Genomic DNA, 13,645 nt, shown 5'->3' on the forward strand with positions numbered 1-13,645 from the left:
AATGGAACATATCTCGATTCCCCACAGATAGGGTTGTCAGCTCATAGGTTGCTCGGCCCGAGCAACAGCGTTGCATTGCGCCGATTTTCGGTCCGTGCCAGCGGCACTGCTGTACTGTAGACTGCCAGTGGTAGTGCCAAAGGATCGCGAGATTTGCCAGTGTGTAAAGCACCGGAACCCGTGCACATGACTTTTGCAGCATTTATTCCGCCAATCGTCTGCTGCTCTTTATCACCGACGCAGCCCGCGTCACGCAGGAGACATTTGGACAAGCGGGATCCTGCGTGGCGTCGCGACGCGGTAACGCGACTCGCGTTACCAGAGTAACTTGCTCAAATGATTGCTTTTTTTGTGCTCCGGCTGTCCTGGCGCTCGTGGCATTCATTTTCCGCTAGTACATGTAGTTTAAAGGTGGAGCAACTGAAGCCGTCGACTACCCATTGTGCAGCGGCAATTGCACTGCATTCGGCGTCCCAAATTCAGCAACCAGAGCAGATGTGCGCAGAAATTAATTGCCCCGGTCATGCACGTATATTGAGTCATCCAAACACTCGAGCACTCTCTGCAGCGTCCTATCACTGTGTACAAAATGCACTGTCAAAGTAGACAAACTGGGGCTCCGCAGGGCTTGCTTTACGTGAACGGGCCCAATGTGCATTACAATAATATTCATATTATGAAGATTGTACTGAGGTACACTCGATTTACCAGTAGTGAAATTCAGCAAGTGTCTTACGACTTCCTAAATTAATACACCCTTTCAGTATAAAAATATGAGGGTGCACCGCTCTTCCAATCAACGCTGGCGGTCGAAATCTTGTAATCATCGTAAAACTAGGGCATATGTCTCTGTTACTTCGGTCCAGTCGGTGTAAAACCGAAGCAGGCAAGTGGAATCCATTGCGCATAATTGAGTAGTTGAGCTACACTTTTGTGCCGTTGCTGTCTGCTTGTTTCGCTGCCACCAATTGCCCAGAGCCTGACAAGTAGCCGCCGCACTAGAGCTCTCAGTCTTGAATTTTCCGCCTCCAGCTCAAGCGACTCGACAAACATCTTCGCCATGGGCAAGCCCTTCTTCACGATGGAGGACGCTAAGGCATCTTTCAACCTCTTCTGCTGCGTCTACGGTATCGGCACTCTCGGCATGCCTGGCAACTTTTCACGGGCTGGACCTGCTATCGCGATCGTCGCTATGGCCTTCATGGCCTTCGCCAACATCTACGGCGCGGTTGCCATCTGCCGTGTCATGCTGCTTGCGCCAACGTCCGTCAAGACGTACGGTGACCTAGGCGAGTGGGTCATGGGCAAGTGGGGACGCTATCTCACTGTCATCGCTCAAATGGGCAACTGTTTGATCGTGCCGTGCGTGTTCCTGGTGCTCGGTGGCACGCTGCTGGATGGACTCTATCCTGGTGCCTTCAGCACGACGACGTGGTCTATTCTCATGGCACTTACCGTCTTGCCCGTTTGCCTCGTACCGACCCTCAAGGAAGGAGCTGGCGCCGCATTTGCGGGTTGCATGGGGACGCTCGTCGCGGACGTTATTGGTATTGCAGTCGTCATGCACGGTATGCGGGGCCACCCAACGGCGCCTGCGCCTGATCTTAACTTCAAGCAAGTCGTCGGCGCATTCGGAAACCTAGCTCTAGCGTACGGTGCTGGCATCGTTATTCCGGCCCTGCAGCGGCAGCACAGTGACCCGACTCGGATGCCGCGCGTTGTTTTCGTTACGATGGCGTTCACTACGTGCTGTTTCTTGGTGTTGGCCAGCACGGCCTATTCATCCGTTGGATGCCAGATCTCAGGTAATCTGCTGTGGTCGATCTACCCCCAGGCGGACACTGGCTTGACGACGCTCGGCTTTTCGTCGGACTGGGGTGCCATTGTGCTGGCGTACATGTTCATGCAACTGCACATCACGATCGCCTTCTCTGTTATCCTGAACCCAGCCTTCTACATCACCGAGCGTTTGTTCCTTGGTATGCACAAGCGAGCCCCCGAGGACATTGAGAACAACCTGCTGAGCTACGCGGAAGCCGCTACGCCGAACGATGGTGCGGATCATCCGGAAAAGTCTCGCCTCTCGAAACGCTCCTTCATCTCTGTCGCTGACAACGAAAATGTCCACCTCGGCGAACCCGAGGCTGAAGCTGCCGAGTACCGCGGGGCGAACGCTTTCAAGTACGTCCTCCTGCGGATATCACTCGTCGTGATCCTGGTTATTGCATCGGTCGTCTTGAAGGACCACTTCGCAGACTTGTCCGACTTCGTTGGAGCATCGTGCATCACGATGCACTCAATCATCCTGCCCATTGTTTTCTTGATGAAGAAGCAGTGGGATGTGATGCCGATCTGGGAGAAGGTTATGGCTGTCACCGTGACTGTAGTGTGCTTCTGCCTCGGTTGCTACGTTACCTATACGTCGGGCGAGAACTTGTTTTTCCCCAGCGACGACGGTGTGGAATTTCCGTTTTGTGGACCCGAGTATGAGAACACCGTGTACTACAATTACACGGCTGTCCACGAGAGTTAGGTTACAGTACTTCACTAAATACACGTTTTGATCTTTTCTTTTAACGCGTTATCTTTCGATCAGGCGAAAAATCGGCGGGTCAGTCGAAATTTGAGCTAAGCTGAACACCACTTTTAGCATCGGTCACTATGATAAAGCCTACCCGCATGGACACTCAGATCCCCGCTCCGACGCCATCCCGTCTCGAACGAGGCCTCATAAATCCAGCGGATACGAGATTGAAAGTGCGACCACTTGAGTCGATCAACCATAACGTATATGTGTGTAGCATCGTAGTTCCCTGTTCTGCGTTCACTATAATATAGTCATATTATGAGGCTCAACATATATATATTATGAGGCTCAACATTAAGACCCCCCCCCCCATTTTGTACATTTTGGCCAATCATTTTTGTGACGTTTCGTGTTTCATCGTATCTTTCTTACTGACTTCGATATCTTTTTGGTAAGGAGCGTGGGTATGGAGTTCGACGCTGTCATCGATAAGACTGAGAATGGTTTCGGTATCTACTTCGCCAAAGTGGCTACCTTAGACGGCAGGGGTCATGGTTTGGCAGTGGACGGGTTTGTGGAGGGACCAGACGGCGTGGGCCACGGACAAGGCGCGAACAAGGAGGCGCTGGCATCTCTCCAACTAGGAGACATACTCATCATGGTGAATGGGAGGGATTGTAGAGGGATGGAGATTGCGGAGGTTCTTGACCTATTACGGACTGCTAGTGTTGGCCCTAACACGCTGTCTTTTTTGCGGCGTGCACGCGAAGACATGGAATCGGAACAAGACAACAGCACTGCTAAAGAAACTGCCGAGGCCCACGCGATAGGCTTGATGGGGGCACTTCTGAAAGTCAAGTCCAAGATTCAAGCAGAGATCGATGGTGATGACGAGGTGCTGTTACGTGAGCAGCAGGAAGACGAGCGATTCGAGAAGCAATGGCTGGAGGAGTTCGAAGTGCTGAAGAAGCAGTATGAAACGAAGTGGGAGACCTGTACGTACACGGCAGACGAGTTTTGCGGGTTGCTGTATCGCTCTGGTGATGCCCAGCAAAAGGAATTCTTGTTGCAACAGTATCCGACGCTCATGGAGGCGTGGAGAGGTGCTCGAGCCTCGTCCAGTTCTTCGAGAGTGATTCCAGAATGGCCAGCGGCTAAGCTCGCGTACAATCACTCCGTTCGTTACGATCCTGGCGGCCAGAGTGATTCACCGAGCTCCGCAATTGCCAGGCACGCCAGTCCTCGCTCAATCCACTGTTCCAAGTCGTTGCAGAAGGCTGTAGAGTGTCTGCGAGCGCAGTTCATGTGGCGATCAGATGACCTCCGTGCGTTCAGCCGCCGCCTTGACGGTGATGGTATCTCGTCCTGCTCAGCGCTCCTCGAGGCACTAAATGACCGTGGTGCCTACTTCGAGCGTCATTTCCAGTCACAGGAATACCCACGGCTGTCCAAGCCAATGCTCCGCGCTCTGCGCGAGAGCGCTGAGAAGGCGATCGCCCCTATGTCCAGTATTCTCCCCTCGGAGCGCGGCACGGCTTCACTGTGAGTAGTTAGAAAAAAAAATGTGCCGTAAAAATAACAACAAAATGCATCTTGTAGCCATTTTATAGTCGTAGCCATCAAATCATTTTCGAATTTGACCAAAGTGCGGCAAGTGCGGCGATATGGACGTGTGGGGAAGCCAGAGCGCTGCTGGAGAACAGCCAGCGGAGGAGGAGGACTGGGAGCTAGCCGAAAGCGGGAAGGATGCGCTGATCGTGCTACTCGATGTGCGCAAAGCCATGTTCTCCCCGTATCCGCACGCAGCTGAAGCGAAGGCGCCTTCCACGTGGTTCCACGCCGTCGTAGATCTGGTGATCAAGTTACTCAAGTCCAAAGTAGTCGCAAATGACAACTCCCTTCTGAGCGTTGTCTTCTTTGGAGCGGTAGGTGGTTGGTCAGGTGGCGTGCATCGAAGCGGGTGCGCAGCTTCGGGGTCATTAACCGTCTGGATGATACTGTCATGGCAGAATAAGCGCGGAGAGGCGGGTACACTGGAGCAAGTCTACGAATTTCAGCCGTTAGGATATCCGTCAGCGCAGCGAATCAAGGACTTGCAGGTTTGATGCATCTTTCCCTTTTGCCTGCCTTCTGCTATCTTAACCGCGACTTTCTGCATGTTGGTAGGCGCTGCTGGAGACAGACGTACAGTCTGCCTACGAGTCGATGGAGAACTCAGACAAGCTATCATTTAGCAACGCTTTGTGGCAGTGCGGAATCTCATTCTCCAACGCTAAGTATGGTGTCCACATAGCGCTGCGGACAAATTGCTCGGATTTCTCACCTTTCTTGTGGCGTTCTCTAGCTTGAAGAAGAAAGACTCGCAACGCATCTGGGTATTCACAAATGATGACAGTCCGCAGGGGCTGGATGCAGAAGAAGTTGGGCGGATCCAGAAACAAGTCCAGGTACTTTCGGCAATATGTGTTTAAATCTAAAAGTAAGTCCGGCGAGTTGCTGAACGCTTTGGGGTGACTTGTTTGGGACAGAACCACACGGAGTTAAAACGCACGTTGAACCTATTCTACATTACCCCTCCAGGGAAGGAGGTTTTTGAACTGTCCGAGTTCTACGGTTGCAGCTTCAAAGATTTCTCAGTCGATACAGACGAAGAAGCGGTAGGAAACGAGGCGACTTACCAGCCAGCTTTTCCAGTTGGCTCGCTGGATGACTTAATGGACGGGTCGCTACGCAAGCGTTTCCGTAAGCGCAGACTGACGACGTTCTCTCTCCATGTCACGAAAGGAGTGTCAATTGGGGTGGAGCTGTACGCGATGGTAGTTGTGCAGCGGAAAAACACCCCTGTGGCTCTTGACGCAAGCACGAACACCCCGCTGAAAACAGAGACGAAGTGGCTTTGCGAAGACACTGGGGCCTACCTCACACCCGATCAGATCAAAAAGTATATTGATTACGGAGGCAAGCGCGTGTACTTCACACGGGATGACGTAGTGGAAATCAAGCACTACGATGCCCCAGGCCTTCAACTAATCTGCTTCAAGCCGTTGAGCTCGCTCAAGTGGAACGAAAACATCCGTTCGCCGTACTTTGTGTACCCTTGCGACGGCTACATCGAAGGCAGCTCCACGGCCTTCATGGCGATTCTTAACTCGATGGTCCGAAAGAAGAAGTTTGCCTTGGCGAGATTGATTGCACGAAAAACAAGCGAGCCTCGCCTCGTTGCACTCGTCCCCCAAGAGGAAGAGAATGATGAGATGGGCCAAGTGCAACCATCGGGGTTTAACGTCATTTTCTTGCCGTACCTGGATGATATTCGAGATATTCCTGTCGATCCTGTCACGAACGGTAAGGTCAGGTTGGAATTGATCAGTGAGTTCTGCTGCTAACTTAATTCGGTCTATATGATCTTTCAGTTAACCGGGACAAAATTGACGCTGCGAAGCAGTTGATCTCGACGCTGAAGTTGACGGAAGCGCCCAGTTTCGAAAACCCAGGTGCGGTCTTCTATGAGTGATGATGAGGCGTTGCCAGCTCCTTATTAACTCATTACCGATATCAATCCGCAACGTTATAGAGCTGCAAAAACACTATGCTGCCATTCAAGCGCTTGCCCTCGACGAGGAGGTGCTGGAATTTGACGAAACGAAAGACACCACCCTTCCCGATACCGAGGGTTTTGGCCAAGAAGAAGTCAAGGTAAGGGCAAAGGAGACGTGTTCGGCTGAGGAAGCCAAGGCTGATCGATGATGTGTATGGCTGGTTCTGCTATCTAGGACGCCATCGCAGCCTTCCGAGAAGTCTGCGGCGGAGAGTTGATTGACGCGTCCAACAACGCTAAGCGCAAGGTCAGTTGTCCGTCTTTGCCTCTCTTAAGAAATGCTGCTTACCAATTTCGGATGGTGTTCTGGACACAGTCGTCGTCTTCTGGGGGACGCAAGACGACGACCAAAAAGTCTGCGAAGGCGAAAGCAGGCAAACCTGAGGCGGAGGAAACGTTCGACAAGGAGGAGTGGGCCGCGCTCGTCGCCTCCAACGCCATCCAGAAGAAGACGATCCCTCAGCTCAAGGCGTTCCTACACGCCCACGGCCTCGCGGCTGTCGGGCGGAAGGCTGATCTGGTTGACGCCGTGAAGAGCTTCATCGAGGCGTAATGCATATAGCTGCCCTTCAACTTGAGTCAATATGAAACGTTTTCATGAGAATCAGATTTTTCTTTTTTGGCCAATCCCCGCGCTCAAATGCGTTTTCTTGCACTCGATTAGCCAAAAAGTGTCCGCGAACTCCGCACAGGCACACGTGGGCGGAGAGCGAGACGAGCGAGGGAAGGCGAGCATGAACTTCCTCAAGACGCTGGGTGGCCTGGTGGGCTCGAGCGCCACGGGCGGGCTGCCCTACTCGATGGACGCGCCGTCGATGGACGGGAACGTGGCGGCGGGCGGCGCCGCGGGGGAGAGCGTCGTGTTCGAGGGGCTGCCGGACTTCGTGCTGCACTCGGGCAAGAGCAAGCAGGACTCGTCGCACGCCGTGTCCATCTTCAAGTCTCGTCAGCCGGCGGGGCAGCTCACGCAGAACGCCCTGCGCCGCATCAAGACGCTGCGCCACCCCAACATCCTGGCCTACCTGGACGGCACCGAGATCCCTAATAACGGGCCCGTGATCATCGTCACGGAGCACGTCATGCCGCTGTCGGAGTTCCTCACGGCGCTGCGCATGGAGTATGGCGCCAACAGCGAGGAGTTCGCCATGTGCGTGTCCTGGGGCTTGCGCAGCATCCTGAGGGCGCTGCAATTCATCAACGTTGACTGCAAACTCATGCACGGCCGCCTCACGCCGCAGAGTATCTTCGTGACCAAGGTGCGACTCAATACGCATCGGCTTTCGTTCTGCCGGGCTAGCATCAAGGGTTAGTTCTAAATGATTGAATGCGCTAACAGGGTGGCGACTGGAAACTGGGTGGATTCGAGCTGACGGCCGAGATAACCAGCGATGGGCCGTCATATATTTACACGGCTTTCCAGCAGTACGCAGACGTTAACTACAAGTCGCCAGGTATGTAGCTGCTCCTGCATTCGTGTAGAAACGCAGTATAAGCTGAGCAGCCTGTCGTTATTCATGCTTGTGATGCTATGCTACTCAGAATGCCAGCGCTCCGATTGGAAGGCAGTTGCCACGGGGCCATCGCATGGAGTGGATATTTGGGCCTTTGCGTGCCTCATGTACTACGTCTTCAATGATGGCCAATTTCGATCTAGTGACGTGTCAACGGCCGCAAATATCCCGCCGGCTATCCGTACACAGTTCCGAAAGGCTATCGACGAGAATTGTGCGCGGCGACCGAGTCCGCAGAAGATGCTCAGCTGCAGTTATTTTGATACCCCGTTTATTAAGCGGATGGATTTCTTGGAGAACCTTGCCGTCAAGGATTCTGATGAAAAGGTTGCGTTCTACAAAGAGCTCTGCGCGAACCTAGAGACGTTGCCGCGATGCTTTGGGGTGCACAAAATTCTACCAGCGTTGAAGCAAGTAGTGGAATTTGGATCGGCAACAGGCGCGAAGAACGGCCCTGTAAAGCTTGACCCATCAGCTAGCCACATGCTTCCGGCCATGGTGCAGATTGGCAGCTGTCTGTCTGCTGAAGATTTTAAAGCGGAGGTGCTTCCTATCATCATCAAGCTGTTTAGTTGTAACGACCGTGCTGTCCGCGTGCAGCTGCTGCAAATGATGGAGAAGTTCGCGGTCCACTTTGATGCCAAGCTTGTCAACAGCGCAGTTGTATTTGACAATCTCTGCAGCGGTTTCACCGATGCAGCACCAGTCTTACGTGAGCTCACCGTTAAATCGATGCTGCATATTGCGGACAAGCTTTCAGACAGTAATCTGAACAACCGAGTCATGAAGTATTTCGCAAAGCTACAGGTACGTACTACAATACGTGATAGGTCGCAGCAATCTGCTGTTATTTCGTCTGCTCACCCTTCTTGACGCATGTGAAAATGCAGTCTGATCCCGAGCCGGCCATCCGCACCAATACTACGATTTGTCTAGGAAAGATTGCTAGTAAAATCAACGATGCAACAAGGCCGAAGGTGCTCTTCCCAGCGTTCGCAAAAGCGCTTAGAGACCCGTTTCCTCATGCCCGTCTTGCCGGACTCCGTTCCTTGACTGCATGCCAAGTACGTAGCCTTTCCTTACCCTGGTGTTTTTTACTTGCATATGGCTAACACAACGTGTAGGAATACTTCACGCCGCAGAGCATGGCTGGCAGTATTGTTCCAGCAGTCGCTCCTCTTCTTATCGACGTTTCGATTACTGTTCGAGACCAAGCGAAAATTTCAATGGATCTCTTCATGAAGAAAGTCATGGATGAAGCTGCCCAAATGAAGGTTAGGGAGGAACAAGAAGCCAAGGAACGTGAGTTGAAGCGCGTGTCAGGCGAAGACGAGCACGTAGGTGGTACTGCCGCTGCCGGTGCCACTCCGCCGTCGTCAAATGGTGCTCACAGCTCGAGTGGATACGCTTCGTCGCTTACTGCATGGGCCTCCTCGGCTGTTGCCTCCAACGTAAACAAGCTGGTCGGTGCAGGTGGGCCATCCTCCGCGCTCCCTGCATCGGGGTCTTCCATTGCTGCTTCTTCGTCGCGTACGTCCTCCTTTTCGAGTAGCGCGAACCAGAGCAATGCGTTCAGTTCAACCACGGCGTCATCGTCGAAGCACAACAGCTTTAACACGTTTCCAGCAGACGATCTGGCGGCTGAAGATGGCTGGGGCGATGATGACGACTTGGATGGACTCGATAGTCCTAAGCGCACAAGCTCCGGTTTTGGCTCGTCGTTATCAGTGAACCGAGGGACTACTTCGTCATTCACCTCCCCGGCGGCGTCTTCGTTGTCTACGTCGTTGTCGTCATCGTCTTCGTCAGTCAAACTAAGTGTGTCTCGCCACTCGGGTGTGGGTTTGGCATCTTCTTCCAAGCTTACTACCACGCCAGCAACATCTACCTTTGCGATGAATAGCGACAGCGCCTGGGATGACAACTGGGGCGGCGATGATGATCTTGATCTCGACGTGTCCGCGCCGAAGGCTACCGGCCTTAGTTCGAGTTCCCAGAAGAGTTCCAGCGGACTGAATATCTCGGCTAGGACCTCATCTTTCACAACTAATCAGACAGCGCCGGGTTCGTCTGGTGGGCTGGCTTCGGGGCGTAAAACAGCGAGCGAGCGTCGCGCAGAAGCTCAAGCGAAAACAAAGGCGAAGCAAGAACCGCTAGGCGCGATGAAGCTGTCATCAACAGCTAGTGCAAAAGCAGACGACTGGAATTGGGATTTCTAGAACAGAAGTTGGCATCTCATGGATAAAAAGAGCAGTAGTTGGTCGAGACAGTCTAACTAGTCTAACTAATGCTGGTTTTTCCTCCTACGTTTTCTTGTCGCTCTTTCCGTAGATCTAGCATTCCCTACGATATCACTCTACTTGGTCTTCTCCGTTTCCGTCGACACCGGCTTGATCTTGAAAAGGAAAATGTTCAGGAAGTCGCAGATATCCTTCACTACACCGGACACGAAGTGAAGGTAGACGAGCACGATGAAAACCACGTATAGCGACGACGCCAAAATGGTCGGGATCAGTGGTTTCGCGAGAAGTCCCACAGCGGGTCCGTACGCGTTGAAGATCACGAAGCCGAAAGGGATAATGACGCGTAGCTGCGGGGTGAACGGGATCTTGCACATGTGACTCACGATCATTCGCGTCTACGGAATCAAACCAAATACAGTGAGAAATCAGCAATACACGGGAGGGGATTAAGTGCTCTCATAGCGTACCGAGAAAAACACGTAGCCGATACCAACAGGGAAGAGGAAGAGGACCGGGTAGCTTTCGTAATTCGCAGCGTCGGGGCCGCAGATCCAGAGTGATCCCAGCACCAAAAGAATGCCGATGGGGATTAGCTGAAAAAGCGCCAGCGGCTTCGAGATCTGCTTGTTGCCCAATTCGTCACGCGGGATTGCGTCGGGAGCCGCACGCAGCACATTGGAAATATTGCCGTAAGCCAGCAAAACATTGCTCGCCACAAGTGCACCAATGAGCACGTCCGTCATAGTCACGGGGAAGGGCGTCTCAAACGGCAGCTCTGCCGTCCAGAAGCCCGCGCCAAAAAAGGCGGCGGCTAAGTGGACCGCCACCAGCGTGAGCTGGCCCTCCGTGACGCCGTAGAATCCGTTGCCGCAGCTCATGACGCCCGTGTGGTACTCCTCCCACTGCGCCAGGTAGAAGGCGATGGACACCGACGACAGCGCAATGTACGGACGCAGACCAACGCCCACCTGACACGTGGCTGCAGCACTCAGCACGTTGAAGACTGTGCACACCGCGTCACATCCGTGGTCGAACAGTTGGCCCAGCGGGGACGAGGCTCCCGTGCGGCGAGCCTGCTTGCCGTCCAGCGCGTCCATCGTCTGGTAGAAGAACAGACCCAGCGCCGACAAGACGTAGACCTGAGCACATCGGAAGCACACCAGTTAGTCACCTGCCAACAGCAATTAGAGGATACTAGCCCGGTGCAAGCCACGCACCCAGGTAGGGCAGATCTCCGAGAAATGCGGCGCGAAGTAGAGCTGCACCACCGTCGTGAACATCATGACGACCGTGCCGATCATCGTCACGAGGTTGGGCGCCATCCAGATGGGCAGCAACTGCACCGAGTACGTCCAGAAGTGGTTCAACACGTTGTCCACGTACGTGTACGAGCCTCTGCACGTGGCGGCAGCAACACAGCGGCACAAGAGTCAGGTACGTCGGCGGTGAGGCGATATCCTCCCCAGCACACACTTACGCCTTGTATTTGTAGGCGGCGATGCCCTCCAGCGCCTTCTTCCCCAGCATCGTAGCCTTTAGTCTTGAGCTCGCTAGCCCTCTGCCGCCTTGTTCTCCGCCCCGCAAATGAACAACTGATAGGCGACGCGTCCACACCCTGGATGCGGCTGTCGCATACAAACACGCATATAAGCATTTGTGTGCTGCACACAACGTTTTCTGGTCGACTGTGGCACAGCGAGCACGTACTACTGTACAGTGCGCGTCCAAGCAGCAATTACGTACGCGGTGTGGTAGTCCAGCAGAAGCGTATTAATCCACCCAGTGCATTAGACACGTACTCGGCAGTAACGTTGCTTTATTACTTGGTGCTAAGATTCCAAGAAGCCGTCCGCGCAAGCAGATTCGGTCAGAACCTGCCGGATGCCGTGTCCCAGCTCCACGAGACCCTCGTTCGTCTGCGCCGAGACGGAAAAGCACGGAGATGACCCTAGCCTGCTCCACATACATGCAACCAGCGATAATGACGACACGAGGCTTCCCAAAAGCAGACAGCACCTTTAGAAAGCTCGTACCTGTGCTTGAGTGAAGCCGCGTCGTCCGAAGGCTGGTCAATCTTCGAGATGATGTCGATCCATTGGTGCTCTGGACGAGCTGCTGCCACGCGCTGGCGGAGCTCGTCGCGGAGCAAAACTTGGTCCGCTGTAGGTGTACCAGATGATCCTGTTGGATCAAACACAAAGCCAATTGACTGCAACACGTCGGAGATATACAGTGTCAGAGCGATAAAATGTCGGATGCGTAATGAAAGTAGCGTGACGTACGGCCTGCGTTTTCTCAATCATGGCGATAGCCAACTTTTCGATGGCATTTCGGCCTTCGTCCGGTCGAAAGATCAATCCGGGGGTGTCCGCAATCTGCATAAAGCGTCAGCAGCCTGTGAATGCATATAGTGGACACGCGAGGAGCAGCTCACATTACCTGGTATGAAATGCCTTCAACGAAAATATGTCCCATCGTGATTCCGCGCGTCGTAAAAGGGTAGTTAGCCACCTGGTGACAGAGCGGTCAAACGCGTTAGGTGCTATCATCAGTTTGCAACGAATGGTGGGCCGGACTCAGCCTGCAATTACCTCGGGAGAAGCAGTCGACAGAGCTCGCACTAACGAGGACTTTCCTATGAGCAACATGAAAACCGTGCACACATCGTGTTCGAATGAGTAAACGCCCCCAACCATTTCCACAGCACGCCAACGCAGACACCAGCCACCGTACCAACGTTGGGGGCTCCGACAAACGCAAAAATCGGTTTGTCAAGATCCACGTGCGGGAGTCCGCGAAGCACCTAACAAACACCAACGAACGTCAGTACGCATTTGGTAGCGATCGTCGCTTCAACTCTCAGTCACCTTGGCCATGTTCGCTGTATCTCGCAGCGCCCCCGCGTTGTTGTCAACAATAGTTTTGAGCTCCTGCATCGTCCACCAACAGTAATAAGTCGTGAGCATCTTCCCCTCACGACTGTGTAGTGCTTCCAATTGTTGCAACTAGTTAGTACCTCGATGCAGCGCAGACCGCAGTCCACCGCCTCTTGCTTCGTGCGCAGCTCCTGACACTCGCGCTCGTACTGCTTGCCAGTGTTGTGCAGCGACGCGTACACTCGGCGCAGCATCTGCAGGTGCTTCTCGTAGGTCCCTTTGCCCAGCGTGAGCACCACCACTTCCTGCCAACCGACAGCAACAGAGTCGCCGTGAGCTCAATGCCTCATCCGCCCCACCCTCTCTCGATGACGCACGCACCCGCTCGAACGGATGCATGCGCTTAAGCGCCGGGAAGTCCAGCGAGGCCTGCCGCGTGACGCTCGAGAGCTTGCTCAGCTGCATGTTGATGACGCGCGACGTGTGGTTCTTGGCGCGCTTGACGGGGTCCACGATGCGGTGGCTCTCGCGCACCGGCGCCCGCCAGAACTTCATCTCCTGGATCTCCGAGGCCGTGCGGATGTACGGGAGTCTGCGCTCCCAGAGCAGCGCGGTGTGAGAGAGGCTGCCAAGCATGAGATCAGATGGAAGAAGGGGCCTGCTCACCTCTGCAGCGCGCCATGCGCCACGGACGTCGACGCGCGCTGCGCCATGCTCACTGTTGGTGTCCTGCAGTCTAAGCCAAAAAGTGTAAGTAGTACTTTTGAGGAAAGGTACTGTACCAACCTAACTTTCAAGTGTCAGGGACGCCAGTAGCAGTCATTTTCCTCCTTAACGAAAGAGCTCAATGCATCAATATATTGAAGTTTGCTGCGCTATCCCTTCGCACA

At 53.8% G+C, this 13,645-nt stretch overlaps 6 protein-coding genes across 6 annotated transcripts; 4 read left to right on the forward strand and 2 right to left on the reverse strand.

Annotated features, from left to right (window-relative positions):
- Positions 1-1,060: 1,060 nt before the first annotated feature.
- On the forward strand, positions 1,061-2,533 carry IUM83_17240 (Amino Acid/Auxin Permease (AAAP) Family; the record flags this gene model as incomplete). Its single annotated transcript, XM_067942177.1, has 1 exon — positions 1,061-2,533. The coding sequence occupies one exon, from the start codon at positions 1,061-1,063 to the stop codon at positions 2,531-2,533; it is 1,473 nt and encodes a 490-aa protein (XP_067782364.1).
- A 460-nt stretch (positions 2,534-2,993) lies between these two features.
- IUM83_17241 (X-ray repair cross-complementing protein 5) lies at positions 2,994-4,073 on the forward strand (the record flags this gene model as incomplete). The annotated part of the gene is made up of 1 exon (XM_067942178.1): positions 2,994-4,073. The coding sequence occupies one exon, from the start codon at positions 2,994-2,996 to the stop codon at positions 4,071-4,073; it is 1,080 nt and encodes a 359-aa protein (XP_067782381.1).
- Positions 4,074-4,191: 118 nt separating this feature from the next.
- Positions 4,192-6,678, forward strand: IUM83_17242 (putative ATP-dependent DNA helicase 2 subunit; the record flags this gene model as incomplete). Its single annotated transcript, XM_067942179.1, has 9 exons — positions 4,192-4,452; positions 4,537-4,626; positions 4,694-4,803; positions 4,872-4,974; positions 5,056-5,872; positions 5,941-6,021; positions 6,102-6,223; positions 6,301-6,372; positions 6,442-6,678. The coding sequence occupies 9 exons, from the start codon at positions 4,192-4,194 to the stop codon at positions 6,676-6,678; spliced, it is 1,893 nt and encodes a 630-aa protein (XP_067782382.1).
- Positions 6,679-6,859: 181 nt separating this feature from the next.
- Positions 6,860-9,855, forward strand: IUM83_17243 (SCY1 protein kinase; the record flags this gene model as incomplete). Its single annotated transcript, XM_067942180.1, has 5 exons — positions 6,860-7,381; positions 7,462-7,576; positions 7,665-8,443; positions 8,527-8,700; positions 8,761-9,855. The coding sequence occupies 5 exons, from the start codon at positions 6,860-6,862 to the stop codon at positions 9,853-9,855; spliced, it is 2,685 nt and encodes an 894-aa protein (XP_067782383.1).
- Positions 9,856-9,992: 137 nt separating this feature from the next.
- IUM83_17244 (cdp-alcohol phosphatidyltransferase) lies at positions 9,993-11,406 on the reverse strand (the record flags this gene model as incomplete). Its single annotated transcript, XM_067942181.1, has 4 exons — positions 9,993-10,274; positions 10,347-11,018; positions 11,097-11,274; positions 11,357-11,406. 4 exons carry the CDS (start codon positions 11,404-11,406, stop codon positions 9,993-9,995), a joined length of 1,182 nt encoding a protein of 393 aa, XP_067782424.1.
- Positions 11,407-11,708: 302 nt separating this feature from the next.
- On the reverse strand, positions 11,709-13,468 carry IUM83_17245 (nucleolar gtp-binding protein 1-like; the record flags this gene model as incomplete). Its single annotated transcript, XM_067942182.1, has 10 exons — positions 11,709-11,832; positions 11,913-12,088; positions 12,162-12,254; positions 12,319-12,390; positions 12,471-12,514; positions 12,613-12,682; positions 12,747-12,809; positions 12,896-13,060; positions 13,137-13,347; positions 13,422-13,468. The coding sequence occupies 10 exons, from the start codon at positions 13,466-13,468 to the stop codon at positions 11,709-11,711; spliced, it is 1,065 nt and encodes a 354-aa protein (XP_067782365.1).
- Between the last annotated feature and the right edge of the window lie 177 nt (positions 13,469-13,645).

This window comes from Phytophthora cinnamomi, assembly GCF_018691715.1.
Source record: "Phytophthora cinnamomi strain GKB4 chromosome Unknown Contig107, whole genome shotgun sequence".
Taxonomy (NCBI): domain Eukaryota; phylum Oomycota; class Peronosporomycetes; order Peronosporales; family Peronosporaceae; genus Phytophthora; species Phytophthora cinnamomi.